Source organism: Plecotus auritus (genome assembly GCF_963455305.1).
Source record: "Plecotus auritus genome assembly, chromosome: 7".
In the NCBI taxonomy this organism is placed as follows: Eukaryota; Metazoa; Chordata; class Mammalia; order Chiroptera; family Vespertilionidae; genus Plecotus; species Plecotus auritus.
Window position 1 is genome coordinate 90,497,610 of NC_137774.1, and position 17,062 is coordinate 90,514,671.

Below are 17,062 nucleotides of genomic sequence, written 5' to 3' on the forward strand. Positions count from 1 at the left end.
ACTCGGGTTTCAGGAAGAGCAAGCATGTGATTAGAGGACTGGGGCTCCCAGCCACCTGACATCAGCTCAACCTCCTGACTTCTAGTGGGGGTGGGGTGGGGTTGGCTGGAGACAACCAAGCCTGCTTAATGCATCCCAGTACACACTGAAGCTCGGTGCAGAGGCCTGGTTAATAAATCGATGTGCTGAGAGCGTGCCATGCCCTGATTTCATGGCAGAGGGCGTGGAAGCTCTGTGCCCAGTGCCCTCCCAGACCTCACCCTTTGTGTCTCTTCAATTGGCTGGTCCTGACTTGTATCCTCTCTTTAAAATTGTGATCATAATACAGCCTCCCCTGAATTCTGTGAGTTGTTCTAGCTTTTTATTGAACCTGGGTGAGTCACGGGAAGCCAGTTACTCAGAAGTGTAGGTGGCCCAGGGCCCCTTGAACTTTAAGTGGGGATGCTCTTGTCTTGCTGGGGTCTGAGCCCTGACCCTGTTGGGACCTGCTAACTGGGTGGTCAGCATCAGAACTGCACTACGTTCAGACAGAACCTCCCTGCACTGCTCCCTGGGTCTCAGTCTCCCACCGATAGACTCCCATGGTTTTAAATTTCTAAAGGGTTTTTAAACTTTGGAGAATTTGATAAAAGCAAGGAACCGTCTCTCCAGAAAAATGAACAAAAAAATACAAAAATTTGCATACAAGTTCAAGGATCTGGGTTAATAATGTTTTTTGACCAAAGGTTTAGAAAGTTTAATTTGATTTTTGTGCCAACTCTAATTACTAGGTAGTGGTTGCCTGGAATATTTAGAAGGCTGTAGAGGTCAGGTTCAGGTAGAAAGTGTCAGTCCATTAGTGATGTCTCCTGCAGGTGATAATTTCTCATTTATATATGTGTGTGTGTATATATCTATATCTATATCTATCTATATATATATCCTATATAATAAAAGCCTAATATGCTAAGTGTCCAGTCGTCCGTTCAACCAATCAAAGCATAATATGCTAATGATATGCTAAGGCTGCTCAACCACTCGCTATGATGTGCACTGACCACCAGGGGGCAGATGCTCTAACTGGTAGGTTAGCTTGCTACTGGGTTTGGCTGATTGGGACTGAGCAAGACAGGCCGGACATGCTCTGGAGCCCTCCCGCGGTCCCTCCCCAGCTGACCAACCTCCCGCATCCCTCCCTGGACCTGATCATGCACAGGTGGGGTCCCTCTGCCTGGCCTGCACCCTCTTGCAATCTGGGACCCCTCGAGGGATGTCTGAGAGCCTGTTTCAGCCCAAGCCTGGCCAGGCCAAGGAACCCCACTGTGCATGAATTTGTGCACTGGGCCTCTGGCATAGGCTGAATTGTGTCTCCCCAAACTTCATATGTCAAAGCCCTAACTCTCAGTACTTCAGAATGTGACTATTGGAAAATAATGTCTTTAAAGAGGTGATTAAATTTAAATGAGGACATTCTGACAGGTGCCCTTGAAAGGAGAGGAGATTAGATCATGCAGAGAGAGATACCAGGGATGCATATGTACAGAGAAAAGACCATTTGAAGACCCAGTGAGGAGGTGGCCATCTATCTGCAAGCCAAGGAGAGAGGCCTCAGGACAAACTAACCCTGCCAACACCTTGATCTTGAACTTCTAGCCTCCAGAATTGAGAGAAATAAATTTATGTTGTTCAAGCCAACCTAGACTCTAATACTTTATTATGGCAGCCCCAGCAAACTAATATTCACATATACATACATGCATACATGCACATATTTGTATATCTATTGAGATGTATTTCACATAACATAAAATTCACTTTTAAAGCATACCAATCAGTGGTTTTTACTATATCCACAAAGTTATTTATGTAGCCACACTTCTATCTAATTCTAGAACCTCACCTCCCAAATGTATCCTTTTTATAAGTAAGATTAATGAGAAGTGGCTATTTTTCACTTAATTGTCCCAACAGTATTTTTGCTAATTTTTAAAATGAGGAATGCTATAATAAAGACACTCGAGTGTTCAATCTCTCTCCTCCAATAATCTCTTAAAACCACCCCAGAAGATAGTCTTTCGTCCCATCACCCCACCTGTTGCACTGGATGAGGTTTATCACTCTCCCACTGGAACCACTTTCTTCACTTGCCTTTCAGGAAACTGGAATTAAAGTCACTTTTAAAAACGGCTACATTTTTGCTCTGGCCAGGTGGCTCAGTCACTTAGAGCTTCATCTTGTACACCAAAAGGTTGCGTGTTTGATTCCTAGGGCACATACCTAGGTTGCAGGTTGGATCCCTGGTGGGGGTGGGTACAGGAGGCAACCGATCAATGTGTCTCTCTCACATTGATGTTTCTCTCTCTTCCTCCTTTTCTCTTTCTCTCTAAAAATCAATAGAAAACATATCCTCAGGTGAGGGTTAAAAATAAATAAAACAAAATTGCTATATTGTTAAAGCAATGGACTCCTCATACAGGTAACCCCATGGATAAATCTCAGAAGCTAAGTGAAGGAAGCCAGACGCCAAGGGCTATACACTGTCTCACTCCATTTACATGACATTCTCGAAATGATAATGGAACTCTGCCTAGTCGCTGCCAGGGGTAAGGGCTGCCAAAAAAGGGGGCACAGGAAAGTTTTTGGAAACTGCTTTGTATCTTGATCGTGGTAGTGGTTTATGAGGCTATATGAGTTTGTCTAGTTCAAAGAGTTGTACATTTAAAAAAGGCGAATTTTATTGAATGTAAATTAAACCCCAATCAGCCTGACATTAAAAAAACCCCCACCAAACCCACAGTGACTAAGTTCTTAGAGTGCCAGGTCCTCTGCTAAGCTTTGACCTCTACTGCTATCCTATGAAGTGGAACAGTGCCCCCCACTGAATACCCCAAGGACCCTGCTGAAGGTCACTGGGAGTAATGACTAAGATCCAGGAGACCACCTCTTAAGTCTGCCACGGAGCCACCAGCCTCATGTACTTCTCAATAGAAAACAGCATTTAAAAATGCTCAGGTGCCCTGGTTGGGTAGCTCGGTTGGTTAGAGTATCGTCCTAATATGCCAAGATTGTGGGTTCTATCCCTGGGTCAGGGCATATACAAGAATCAACCAATGAATGCATAGATAAGTGGAACAACAAAAAAATGTTTCTCTCTCTCTCTCTCTCTTTCCCACTCTCTTTTCCTTCCCCTTCCTCTCTCTAAAATCAATAAATTAAAAAAAACGAAGTGCTTAGGAGCACAAGGGAGAGACTGCTTCTGCAGGTGAACAACAAGAAAAGTCAGTTCACATGGATTTGCTATTGATTTGGTTCCTACCTTTGAGCCGCCCAAGGGCTTCAGGTCTGGGTTTAAGGCGATGAATGTGGCAAGCTGTCTCCAGGTACATGTAGCCCCCTAAATGCTGATAGTTCCAACTTTCTGTCCCCACCCTGACCTCTCCACTGAGCATCAGGACTGTCAGTCCCATTACCCACCTCCCTGAAAAGCCCAATGAATCTCAACCTAACACATGTCAGACCCAGCTCTTTACTTTTTTATAAAAATATATTTTTATTGTTTTCAAAGAGGAAGGGAGAGGGAGAGAGAGATAGAAACATCAATGATGAGAATCATTGATCGGCTACCTCCTGCACGCCCTACACTGGGGATCAAGCCTGCAACCCGAGCATGCCCTGACTGGGAATCGAACCGTGACCTCCTGGTTCATAGGTCAATGCTCAACCACTGAGCCATGCTGGCCGGGCAAGGCCTTACCTCTTAATGACGAACTGGATGCTGTTGCTGGCCTCCAGGATCTTCCGGAGCTTGGCAATCCCGAAGCAGTTGGGCCTGCGGAGGGAGATGCCTTCAGGCAGCCCCACCACAAACAGCTCCTCTGGGTACATCAGGAACTTGGAGTAGGGCACCTTGACGGGCTCCGAGATGCCAATGGCCTTAGCTGCAGAGACACAGCTGCTGTAGGGCCACCAGAGCTATGGGGCCACTGGCCTCAACTCCCGCCTCCCCCGTCTGCACGGGGGCCACAGGTGCCAGAGACCTTTTAGAGGCAGCACTTAGTTGAGCCTTTCTAACCTTCCAGAGAGGTGAGTACTGCTACCCAGTCCCCAGGTAAGAGACCTGGAGCCCAGGCGGGATGTGCCTCATCGCAGGTCCCAGAGCTCCAGAGCGGAGGTATGTGAATCCCAAACTCATGCTTGGTCCATGCCCTCACACCCAGGCAGTGCAGGAGAAACCACTGCCGGTTGGTGAGACCTGGCAGTGGCTCCATCCAAGACCATGTGTCCCTCTGTTGCCAGAAAAGCCCTCCAGAGGGTCCTCTGCCACCATAAAGAACCCCAAAACTCTGTGTGGCCTAACACCATGCTTTGGGGAGAGGACAGATCCGAGGTCCAGGCCAGGTGCTGCCACTGACTAGTTGTGGGGCCTCAGAGAAACCATGTCACTTCACCAGGCCTCATTCTCCTCATCTGAAAAATGGGTATTAGGACACAAAAATTCTGTGAGATGGGATGAGAGAACCTGTGAGAAGCACTTAGCCAGTGCCTGGCAAACCACAGGTGCTTAATAAAGAACAGCTTTCTATCCTGCCTCCCCATCCTCTCTCCTGGTCTCTCTAGTAGGAAAGTCCTCGCTATGTAACGAGTCCTCCTGAGGACCCTGAACGACGGTGCCCACGAGGACAGAGGGGCCTTCTTACAGTGGAGTAAGGACCTCTCCCACCTGAGGCTGAGGCGGATGTGAGTGAGCGTGAGCCTGCTGACCGAGCAGGCCAAGACGCAGCATGCAGAGGCTGGGGTTTTCTGGCAGTGCCTGACTTCCTGGATGCCCCATCCCTTTCCCAGTGGGTCCAAGCCCCTCTCGGGCCTCCCCACCTTGTGCCCATGCAGGGAGCAGCTGGGATGGGGGGCCAGGCCAGGCTGCCCAACCCTGCTGTTCCTTGCTCACCGTATCTCGTGTTGAAAAGCAGCTCCACTTGCTTCCGCAGGGGCCGGATCACATCGCCGTGGCCGTCTGAAAGGCAAAAGCAGCGTGGAGCCTCCTCAGTGGCAGCAGCACCCTGCTTCTCAGCGTGGGTCCCAGCTCTGCTGGCACCCAGAGTGACCCTGTGGTGGGACCTCGGGATGGGGAAGGCCAGGTAACGTATTCCTTCAGAAATGGCACCCCCAGACAGGCCTGCAGCTCCTGGGCTCAAATCCTGCTATGAAACCCAGTCTAGGGCATCCCCAGGCTAAGCGGAGGTCTGGGAGGTTTTGTGGCCCAAGAATGATAATGGGCCTTTCTAGGTAAAGTGTCACTCCAGACCAGCTCAGCGAGTTACTTAACCAGTTAACTGCCACGATATTTTGAACTTAATTAAAAAAGGTCTGCCGCTTGCATCTATGGACGCTTACGGGATACAAATGGCTAACTAGTAAACGCTAAGCCTGCAAATTAAGGATGTTGCCACACAGGTGGCAGTGGATTTCGGCTAACACTTCACGGTTCCAGCTGCCTGGCCTGGTTTGGGGAAGTGACCCTTCTCTCCTCTGACACCCACTCATTCCATTGCAGGAGCCGATACTCCTGAGTTGAAACAGGCCCATCCTCACCTTGCTCCCCCTTCCTGGCCTAGTCTCATTCTTAGCAGGAAGGGAGCGAGCCGTGTTCCTAAGAAGGAGCATGTCTGATGGACACAAAGCCAATTTTGTGCTTTCAGGCCTACATTGTACTTGCTCAGGAAGACTGACTCAGACCTCATCCTTAAGATCTTTGTGGATGATGGGGGCAAACAATTAAAAAATAAATAAGGGGAAAAATCTTTGTGGAAAGGAGAAGTGTGTATAAAAACAAAAATGGAAAGCCTTGCAGTTTCCCTTCCCAGAAAGAGCTGCTGTACCTCTGACCAGGTGCCTCCTAGAAAGCAGGTCTGCAAACCTCCCACCTCAGGCCGCCCACTGGACTTCTGTTCCCAACGAGGTGTTGAAGAGAGAGAAAGGAGAGATGAGGGGCAGGGGAGGCAGCAGAGATGGGGAGGTGGGTGAAATGGGGGAGGTTGTCAGTGCCTTACCCTCCACAGGCCGCTCCTCTGGCCGCAGGTCCTCGCTGGGGCCTTTGTCTGAAAGAGAAGAGAGGATGCTGGGAAGCCACGTTCATCACCTCCTGCACCCTGTGGTGCCAAAGTCAGGTCAGACAGGTGAGGAGCGTTAGGCCGGGGGCTCTGACTCTGGAGCATGGCATAGTGACCCTAGACGGGGTCAGGGATCTTGATTGAGCACAGGCACGCTGCCCTCAGCTCCATGTGAGGAGGGCAGGTTCAGAGACCAGGCATCCCTTCACATCTGGCAAGCACCCCTGAGGGCCAGCCCCGTGCCTGCCCGTCCTTCCTACTATGCACTACGCTCTGTTCCAGGCACCAAGGACACGCAGGAACAAGACAAAGCCCTGTCCTCCTGGGATGACGCAGACATAACACATAATGGCAGATGGTACTGATGCCATCAAGAGAAACAGAATCAGATAAGGGGACAGAGGGAGGAGGGGCAGGTGTAGGGCATGGAGCCATCCCAGGTCTGGTGGTTGGGGGTGGGGCTGATGAAGTGGCACTGGCACCAGCCCAGGCTGCCAGCAATGGGTCCAACCTTGTTTCCAGATGCTTTCTGCCCTAAAAAAGAAGGGCGCTTATTGTCCACAGGTAGCAAGGACGCAGGGCAGCAAACGGGAGGTGGCTGCTGAGGCTGCATGGAAGTAGAGGGGGGTCCCTGCTGGCCTGGGGGGTCTGAGGCGGGAGGCTTCCTGCAGGAGGGGACGCCTGGGCTGGACCCCAGTGTCCAGGAAAAGCAGTGGATGGGAGGGACACAGGAAGGGAGCGAGCACACGGGGAGGGGGCGAACTCTGAGGTGATGGGTTTTGGCTGGGATGACATGGGAATTGTGACAGTGGAGTGGGGTGAACGGGCCGGGTCCCTGATGAATATAGGCCCTCGGAAGCAGCCTTTATTGCTGGGGCTGAGGAAGGTCCGGGGCTTTTCAACATTTGTGACCATTAGATGGGAGCTGTGACATAGGAAGCTCACTGGTGCCTTCACACGCAGTACTCAGCCCTTAAACAGCTCCTTTCAGCCCAGGATGCAGCGGAGCTGGGGAATGGTGGAGCAGGTGGACCCCAGGTCTGCTCTCCCAGCTCTGGAGGGCATGCAGTGATGAGGGATGCAGGGCGCTATCCCCCTGTCCAGAGCTGAAGGAAAGGGGCAAATCCTGGGAGAGCTGTCTATGGTTAAGGCCCGATCACTGAGGAAGGGGAGCCCGCACATCTGGGGTCATCAGATAAGCCTGAGCCTTGGGGCTCAGCCTGGAAGGAGCTGGAAGGTTCTGGAAGGTTTCATCTATACAGCCGACTTGAAAAGGTGGAGGGCCAGCCCTGAGGTTTAGGCCTAACCTTTCCTCAGGGAAATGGACACACTGCAGGCAGTGCGTGCTGGGTCCACGTGACCGAAGAACTGGCTGTGGGAGAAGAACCAGCAAACAGCTTGCGGTTAATGCCCTGGAAACAGCGCTCAGCCAATGATGGGGGGTGATGTGGCAGGTCACTAACCCAGCTCCCTCTTCACCCAGCTGTGTAATCTCAGCGCATGACTAGTGGCTCTCATGGGCCCTCAGCTCAGCTGCCTGCAGTGCTCACATACCTGATAATATGACTGTACTGCCCCAGCCCCACTTCCCACCTGGTGTTCCCGGGCCTCCTCCCAAATGAATCAACGCACCGCTCTCGGGACAGCTTCTGGGGGACCCACTAATACGCTGGAGAGCAGGGCAGACAGGAAGAGAGGAGTCTGGTGGGGACAGAGGGACAAGCAGGGCCACCAAGGAGGGATTCCTGGGCAGGTGCCAGTGACAAGGAGTCAGGAACTGTGTCTATCCTAGGATGCAGAAAGCTGCCAGATGGTGATGATGCCACACCCTGGAACACCTATTTAGTTCACCAGGTGGCCTATGAGGCACAGGAGAGGGGAGACCTGGCCCTGGAGTCTGTCCCCGCCTGAGCTGTCCATGTTGCAGTGCCAACCCGCCCCCCCGCCACGCCCCCTGGCAGTAGCAACAGTCTAGAGCACCAGGCCCTGACCCAGCCATTCACAGGGTCTCAAACTGGGAGTGGCTTATGCCAGCCTTGTTGGGCCCCCCAAACTGGACTAGGTCCTCTCCTGGGGAATCTTTCAAAGGCAGGGGGAGACAAAGAAAAAAAATTATTTAATTTCCTGGCACACAGGCAGGTGCTTTGGGGCCCACATTCTAAATAAGGGGAACTTGTCATTTACTCTGAACATTCCTGTCCACAAGCTGACTGCTCCCCATTTCAACAGTGGGAAGCCGGAAACCACCTCAATCAGTGATGCAGGGCACGCCAACACAGCGAAGACCACGCTGCTGCACAGCTGTCCACGGTGAGGACACGAGGGACAGTGTACAAAATAGAACCCGTGCATCAGCATGTGTGCAGTTTCCCGCTGTCAAACCAGGAGGGAGAACCCTTTCCAACAGAAGGGGTACCGTGCTGGTCCATGCCCCCCACACCCTCATGCCACCAGCCCCTAGCTCTCCAAACTGGGACCCCCATGGCATCCTCTAATACTGCTGTGAGCACAGCCAGGCACCAGGGGACCTCCTAGTGGCCAGGCCACACTGGCAGCTCACCCTGAGTCTCTGACCAGCTAAGCTCCCCACCATCTCCACACAGGGCTGTCAAGTCTGGTCACGCCCAGCCCGTGCCCGGCAAATAATATTCCTTCTTCATCACCAAGGGATGGAAAACACATCACAACTGATTTAGGAGACGAGAAAGATAAAGCACTTAGCCGAACACAGCTTCTGTTTTGATATTTCTTTTTTTTTAACTAGTGATTATGTTTTCAACACAGTTGTCAACCGAGTACACTCGGTTTCTGTCTTCTGCATTCTCCTTTGTTGCCTATTTTTAGCGGCTGTGTCAGGAGGAGACCATTAACAGCGCCCTGGTTCTTTCCAATTTCCACTGTCATCAGTAACACGGCTACGAACACTGTGCAGGAAATATTGTCCATATTGCAGATATTTTCCTAGGACTTATTCCTGAAGGGCCACAGGGAGCTTGTTTTCATGGCTCTTCAAGCTGACAAACTTCTTTACTATTATTTCCAAATTTCTTTAAAAAGCAACTTGCACATTTGCATTTGCACCAAGTACCCATTTCCCAATACACTCAACGAAAGTTATATCCAGTTAAAAGGTGCAAAAGACATGGCCCTGCGCAAGCCCTCCTTCCTCTGTGCCTGTCTACTCGCTGTTTGTTTACTGGCGCAACCAGATCACCCATGCATGTCGTGGTGGACACTGGGATGTACCACCAAGATCCCCAGCCTGTTGCCCAGCAGCAGAGACTGTGGTGAGCTGGCAGCCCAGGGCCGTTGCCCCTTTAAGGACCGCCCTTCTGGGCCAGCCCACATCCCATAACCAATTGAGGAATAAAGACCAGGACACCCCAGTTCAACTCAGAACTCTGGGGTGCTATTCTGGCTCCAGAGCCTCCCTGTGCGGTTGGTGGAGACTGTTACTGGGGTTGCATCATGGCTCAACCTCTCCTTCTGCCCCCTGTGCTCCATCCCTTTATTTTCATAGGTGTTGATCCCAAGAGCTGCCCCCAATAGACATCCAACACGTTAAACTCCATCTCTGTTCCCTGGGGAACACAACCCATGACGCATATCCTTGGGCTGTGAGTTCTTGTACATTTCAGCCCAGTGCTCTGACCTGTCAAAGCCACAGAGAACACGTCTTGGATGGACTCTCCATTCCTTCCCGAGGTATCTGCAAATTGCATGATCCTACTGCCCAAGGTCCCTTTACCCGACTGACAATTGTTCCTGGAAGGACCGAGCCCTTCAGGCCAGCACAGGAAACCTCCCCCAGGTGAAGGCTAGGTACCCCTGCAGCCCTGCTTCCCCAACTCGCTCCTCATGCATGGCCCACATTGGGTCCCTTCTGACGACTCTGTCATTTGTGCAGAAATCTTTTCCAGAGCTGTGCCTGGGACTGATGCCGTCTCCCTATCTGCAATTTGGGCAAAACCTCATCTTGAAGTCCGTTTTCTTTTGTCAGCTCGGCTTCCAACCACCATCACTTCTCAAGTGCTATGGACGGTGGATCTCAGGGATTGGCTGCCTGGGATCTAACTGCTGGGCAGCCGGAGATCTGCACTCATCCACAGCAGCTCTGCAGACCCTCGCAGCTCCTTAATGAACGGGACTCTCAGGTCCTCTTCTCGGTCTCCAATTCCAGACCATCCTCCCTAACCAAGATGGAGCAAACGAGGGGCGGAGATGTTCTGCCTTTTATTCCGTCACCGATTCACACGACACCACCCACCAAGGCCTGCAGGAAGCCTCTTTATTTATTTTTCCAGTCACTTGTTTTGTCCCCAGCCCTTTTCTTACCAGTCATCATCTCCATCCCATAACCAGAATCTTCCGAGGGTAGATGCCCGGGCATCGAATCTGTCATTTCCTCAGAAGCTGGCGACGGGTCTGGGGATAAAACTCCAAATGATAAGAGAATCTTCTGCTTGTCCCACCCCGTCATGGTCCCTCAGGGGCCCAAGTCCAGCATGTCCACAGAGCAGGACCCTTCAGGAAGCCGTGCCCTGGAACTCTGGGAGGGCAGCCTTAATGATCCGAGGCCAGGCAGGGGCCCGGGGGCCTGGAACCATGGGCTCAGTGGTTACTCCATGCTGAACCTCCAGAGGCCAAGTATGCCCTCCTCACAGACGTGGAAACCTCATGAGGTGTGGAGGCTCCAAGTCTGGAGTCAAACTCAGATCCTCTTACTCCAATGACTTTTCTTCTCCTCCCGCCTGCCTCCCAAATCCCAGGGAAGCCAGGCCAGAGCAGTAAAGGCGGGGGGAGGGAGCCTAAATTTAGGAAGCCTGGGGCTGAGGCCTGACTCCTGGCACACAGGGCAGATGCAGCTGCAGAAGGCATATGCAATACCCCACCACCCTCAGGACCAAACGAGAGAACCAATAGGGGTCACCCCCATCTAGCTGGGAGGGCATAGGGTGGTTCCCGTAGGAGCCCTGTTGTGGGAGTTGCTTGATTCCTATAGGTTCAGGTTGGGGCAGCAGGGGCAGCCCTTCAGATGCTTGTTCCTTACCTGGGATGGTGACCTGAATGATATCCAGATCCTCTGGCTCAATTTTGATGGGCCTCAGCCCACCCAGCTCCCCGGAGGTTCCTGGGAGGAGACAAGAGACCCAGTCAAATGTAGACATGAGCTTGGCTGGGCCAGGCGAGTCATTCCAAAACATTCTTGTCTGTGACTGGCTGGTAACACGCAGGGAAAGTTGTATAGGCCCCTATGCTCCTGCCCAGAGCAGGAACAGAGGGTCAGGCAGGACGTCAGGCCAGGTCTGGTGGCTCTAATTTACAGACCTGGCAACTGGGGCCCACAGAGAGAAAGCCACTTGCCATAGACATCCTAGGAGGTAGTGGTGATGCCAGAATCCAGGTCTCCCAACTCCCTCAGTGCTACCAAATCCTCTCTGCTTCTCCCTGCCCCCTACCCCGTGAGCTCCCAGCTGTGCTGCAACTCCCAGATGCTCTGAGGCCTGGGGGTGAGGGGCAGGGGTGGGCAGAGGATATTCACTAGGACTCCAGGCTCATGGTCTGAGCTGCTGGGGGGGGGCGGGTGGTGGTGGTGCCAAACACTGCGGGGTCCTGCTCCTCCTCACCTGGCCCACAGTCTTCAGAGATCCCGCTCCTGTCTGACCTGTGGGAAGGAAGCCGAGAAATGACATGGCACCAGCCCAGCTCTGCCCTCCAGGCTGCCAATTCAGAATGCACCTCAGGCCACGCTCACTCCGGTCTCCACAGCACGGTTCCCAGTGCCAGAGACAAGAGCCTGCTTGCTCTCCTGGGGTGAACTGTCCGGGTGCCCACCTTCCCCACCAGCTGGGAGCTCCTGAGGCCTCACTCTGGCCACGGTGGGAGCTCAATTTAGCACAGTGGGGGGTTGAGCAGTGCTTTCTGGGAAGACTGAGAGCTATAGCCGAGAGGGGGGTTGGGAAGCAAAGCTGGGCAGTGTCCCTGGGATGGATGATTCAGTTAATTCACGGAGCCTGGAAGTGACGCTGGGCTGGACATGGGGACTTGGGATAAGTGGCCCAGCCCTGTGTGGGTGGCACTGGTAGATGGTGACGGGGCCAAAATCTGAGTGCAGGGCCTGTGGACACACAGGGCAGATGCCTGGTTGCCAAGGAAGGCTTCTGACACCAGGTGACATGCAGCTAGTTCCCCAGGTCGGACGAGTTCTCCAGGTGGAGGGAAATCGGCGGTCTCTGTCCTCCTTCTCTGTCCCTTTATCTCCCTGCCACACAGTGGGGTGAGGACAGACTGTGTGTCAGGGTGTCTATGCGGGATGCCCCTGTGCCTGTGAAAGGCTTCAGGGGGTTGGGAGACACTAAGCACAGCATCCCGGGCCAGCCCTAGGCCTTGTTCCTCCCCGCAGGTGCCACCACCTCATCCAGAGTGGGGGTGCCCATGGGCTAGGAGCTGGGGTGTGGCCTTACCGAGCAGTCCCTGCCAGGTCAAGAACGGTGGCCCGGGAGACTTCTGCAGAGGTGTCCTCTGGCGGGCTGGCGGGCTCCAGTTTCGTGGGGTCTTTGGTAAACTTGTTCCCTGGGTGGAGAGTCGGGGAGGGCGGGGGAGATCAGGGTGAAGGCTCTCCAGCCTCCTTCTGCCTGGGCAGGGGCCTCTGCGTGAAGCTCTTGGGAGCACCCTTGGGTGTGGTCTGGTCTCGGACCCTCCTTCTTGCGGGATCCATGTCTGGCTGGGCCAGGGTGGGTCCTAGGGCAAGATGCCTCCCCTGGGAGAAGGAATAAGGGCCACAGTGCCAGGGGAGGCCAGGAATCTGCGAGGACTGGGAAGGAGGAAGGAGCTGCCAGCAATGACGGTCCTGACCACCCACACGCTGCTGGGGCTGAGGGAGCCCTCGGGGAAAAGGGCTGAGTCTTCCCGAAGGCCATGCCACAGGACCATTCTCTAATTTAGTTACCCCAGGGACCAGGGGAAGGTGCTCTTATCACACCCACCCCACAGATGTGGAAACTGAGGACCACAAAACCCTGCCAACGGTCACAAAGCTAGTGGGAGGTAGGGCCAGAACTGGGACCCAGGTACATTGCACCCCAACATCCGTGCTCCCTTTGTTGAACCAGGCAGAGTGGGCCTCCTCCTTAGAGGTCTGCTTTCTACGGGCTATGGCCCGGGCTCTGGGGCTACATGCCAGGCCCCACTGCTCACTAGCCGGGCTTTGGGGAAAAGAAAAAGAAAACACGCCATAGGGCTGTTGAAAACGAAATTTAATTAAAATGAAGTATTCTAACAGCTTAGAAGAGTACCTGGTACATGTTAATATTCAGAAAACATTAGCTTTATTGTTTGCTATTCAGGGCATCCCAGGTCTCGAGGGGTTGTCTGCTCCTAGGAGCTGGGGGCCTGTGCCTGCCTGGGTTGCAGAAGCCACACCCAAGATCCTCTCTGTCCCTGGCCTAGTGTAATGGCACCTCAAGCACTCTTGGGGGCATCAGCTTGGTGCTTCAGAAAGATAAGATGGTACCCACACATACCTGTGAAAATTCGCTCATCAAACATCCTGGAGAGAGAGGAGAGACAGGCATGAGAGCGGTGTAGCCCAAGGGCTCCCCCAGGCTCAGGGAGCCGGCCTCCGGGTCCCTTCAGTGACGGTCACTTGAGTCCCATATGCATGGCTATAGCTGCAGACCTGGGCCCGGGGCTGGCCGCATGAGGACAGGAGAGGGTGTGATCCAGAACAGCCAGATACCCGAAACCACTTCTCCTCAGCCAGAGAAGGCATGGGCAAGCCCCTGGGTGGTTCTGATGGTCCAACATGCTCAGCACGATGCCTCAGGGGCCTCCTCCCGCCCTGAGCTCCCCTTGGCCACAGCTGGTGGATGACTCACGCCTTTCCCACCAGGGCCCCGCGGGCCTGTGTCTCAGGGACAGGCATGGGGAGAGACCCTTCTCCCAAGAAGCTTTCTGTTGACTGCATAAGGCAGGCCTGTCATCAGGTCATAGACATGCAAGATGATACCCGGGACCTCTCACGTGTCTCTGAAGCCCAGGGCGCCCAAGCAGAAAGGGAGTCGGGAAAGACTTCAGGGGAGGGATGGCAAACTCAGGTGAGATGGCTGAGAGGTTCTCCAGATAAAGGCACGGGGTGGGGGATGGGGAGAGGGGGGGCAGGGGAGCTCCACCTGGCTGGTGCTCAGGCACATGGTCTCTACTCCGTGGGCAATGGGGAGCCCCGAGGGGCACAGCACCATCAGATCACTCCATCCTCACCCAGAGAATGGACTGGAAGGGGGATGGCTGGGAGGCTGGGCCAGTCAGAGACCCCTGAGTCATGCTGGTGAGAGACCTAGAAATTTGGCAGGAAAATGAGGATGGAGGAAAGGTGGGCAAGGGCGCTGTGATTACTTGCCCACCTGCCTCCAGGCCTGGTGGTCTGTCCTCAGTCCCAACCAGGGTGGCACCCAGGGGGTTGGGGAGCCCTGGGTCTGGGGCCTGCAGTCAAGCCTGTGTGCCAAGGGCCAGAATTGGAACCTAGGCCATCAGGGCTGATATGCTTAACTACTACTTTATATATCAGGGAAGTGAGGTCAAGAAAAAGAACTCGTGTTTATTGGGCATGTCTGGTGTGTTATGTCCACTTCCTCAGTTTATGTTGAAGAAAACCTGGGAGAGGAGCATCGTTGGTCTGGTTTTTATAGATGAGGAAACTGAGGCTCAGAAGAGAAGTTGCTATTCAAGGTTATCAAGATGTGAGTGATCACCCAGTCGGTGTGGCTCAGTGGTTGAGCATCGATCTATGAACCAAAAGGTCATGGTTCGATTTCCAGTCAGGGCACATGCTGGAATTATGGGCTCGATCCCCAGTTGGGGGTGTGCAGGAGGCAGCTGATAGATGAGTCTCTCTCATCATTGATGTTTCTCTCTCTCTCTCCCTCTCTGAAAGCAATAAAAATACATTCAAAAAGAAAAAATATGTGAGTGGCTTCAAGCCCAGTCATCTGATGCCAAAGCTACCTCCTCCAGGAAGCCCCATGGGTTTGCTGCTCAAATGCCATTGAGTCTACACCGGAACATATTGAAGTGACCACCCCTCATGATGGGCAGTGGCCTCTGGGGGCAGGTGGGGACTATGCTTGCTCTTTCATAAAATCTCCAGGGGAGCCCAGTGAAGGGCTGAGCGTGTAGGAGGGACATGCTAGTGAAGAATTAAATGAGCTACAGTTTGGATTGAAGGAGATGAAATACACGGTCAAGCACATAAGGGGACACTGGGATGCCCTTGTTTTCTTCTCTCCGACCCCCCTACCAAGAGTCAACTGAAGAAAATGGACTGAGGCAACAGCAAGAGGGATTTAAGTTAGATAACAGTAACACGGCCTGATGACTGACTACAATTCACCTCCAGAATCATTCATGAAGTGGGCTCCACAGGAGGGGTTGCAAAAGCACATGAGATGGCTCAGATGCAGATGCCAGCAAGGAGTGTGCTAATGAAGGAAGGGGGCATGGTCTTTTTCAGACGCTGAGAAAAACAAAAGCAAGCCTTGAAAGACAGACAGGTGGGAAGCTGGTCCAGGTGGAGGAAGAGCTTCAGCGAAGGCCCAGAGGCAAGGGAGGTGGCAGGAGTTCATGGGGGTGTGGGAGGGCAGAGCAGCAAGAAGGCTGGCTGGGTGGCTGCCAACAGGCCAGAGAGTGTGCCCTGCACCCTGAGGGCCAGAGGTGGTGAAGTCTTCTGGGTGGGAGACCCACACTATCAGCCCTGACTTCCAGAATCATCTCCTGGGAGACACCGAGAGGCCCACCCACTGTCCTGGCCAGCTGCCTCAGCCTTTGGTCCTCGCCCAGGTTTCTAACATGAGCCCTCTTCTCTTCTTATCTCTACATCTCTCTTCCCTGAGATCCCTTCCTGGCCCAGACTGACAATGTTCAGATTTTTATCTCTAACCCAGGCCTCTCTCCAGAACTCCTGACATCTCAACTTGGCCTCTGAGAATGTCATCTTCTGATCTTCCCTGAGTTCACATATCCAAAGTGAACTCACTCGGAAACATGGGGGTGATCCCTGTCGCCCTGCTCTCCACCCCACTCCCACATTCCATCCACCAGCAAACCCCATCACAGCAGAGCATCTATCCCAAATCCCGCCTTCTCCCCCTCCACCGGCCACGCTGGCCTGGCTCACTGCTCAGCCTCCTGCCAATCTCCCCACCTCTGCTCAAGTCTCCCCGCAGCCAGAGGGCCTGTGAGACCCCGACTCTGGCCTCTAGCAGCCCTGCAGAAGTCCTACCCACCACCCTAGAACAATTCTCAACCTTTGCTCACGCCCTGGCCTCCTTGCAGCCCCGGGGAATCCGGACTGCTCGCTGAGGCCATTCCTTCCGCCCAAACACTGCCCAGCTCCCTATGGGGCCCATCCTTCTCAAACTCCCAGCTCTGGCTTAACAAATGGGGCCTTCTCTCAGAGGCCCCCTGACCACCCTACGTAGGCTCCCTCAACCCATTTCTCTTTCTCCCATTACCCAGTTTATTTCCTAAGCTCTAAGAAGTCAGAAGGTATGAGCCCAACTTGGCCAAGCATGTGTGTATGCGTTCATTCATTCACTCATTCCATAGATCTGTATTAGGCATCTACTCCCTACCAGGGACTGTTATGGTCACTGGGGATTCAGTAATGAGCCAAACACAGCCCTGTCCACGGTCCCTGCTTACTTTATAGTCTAGTGGCAACAAATAAGCGAGCAGGCACACGAGTAAATGAATGCACTGGGATCACACCGCCGAGGGGAAACATCCCGGAACATATGCCTGGGGAGGGACCATGCAGTGCTGCCTGGAGGCAGGGGGCTGGCAGGCTCGGCCTCTGGCCACCCCCCCATCTCTAACCCTTTAGAAGGGATCATCCGGGAAGTCTGGGCATTGCTTGGAACTGCTGGTACAAGCTTGGTGGTGAGTCCAGTACCTGTGAGGGCAATTCTCCTGCCAGCTAG

The 17,062-nt window shown here is 53.4% G+C and overlaps 1 protein-coding gene across 3 annotated transcripts in view; it reads right to left on the reverse strand.

Annotated features, from left to right (window-relative positions):
* GTF2IRD1 (GTF2I repeat domain containing 1) overlaps positions 1-17,062 on the reverse strand; it is a 104,936-nt gene that overhangs the window by 40,788 nt on the left and 47,086 nt on the right. For all 3 annotated transcript variants that reach the window (XM_080677702.1, XM_080677700.1, XM_080677701.1), the window contains exons 10-17: positions 13,610-13,635; positions 12,551-12,659; positions 11,714-11,751; positions 11,137-11,217; positions 10,422-10,511; positions 6,027-6,074; positions 4,925-4,990; positions 3,734-3,917 (exon numbers count right to left, since the gene is read on the reverse strand). In XM_080677702.1, the coding sequence (XP_080533828.1) occupies positions 3,734-3,917; positions 4,925-4,990; positions 6,027-6,074; positions 10,422-10,511; positions 11,137-11,217; positions 11,714-11,751; positions 12,551-12,659; positions 13,610-13,635 (642 nt within the window). The remainder of the gene's footprint in view (positions 1-3,733; positions 3,918-4,924; positions 4,991-6,026; positions 6,075-10,421; positions 10,512-11,136; positions 11,218-11,713; positions 11,752-12,550; positions 12,660-13,609; positions 13,636-17,062) is intronic.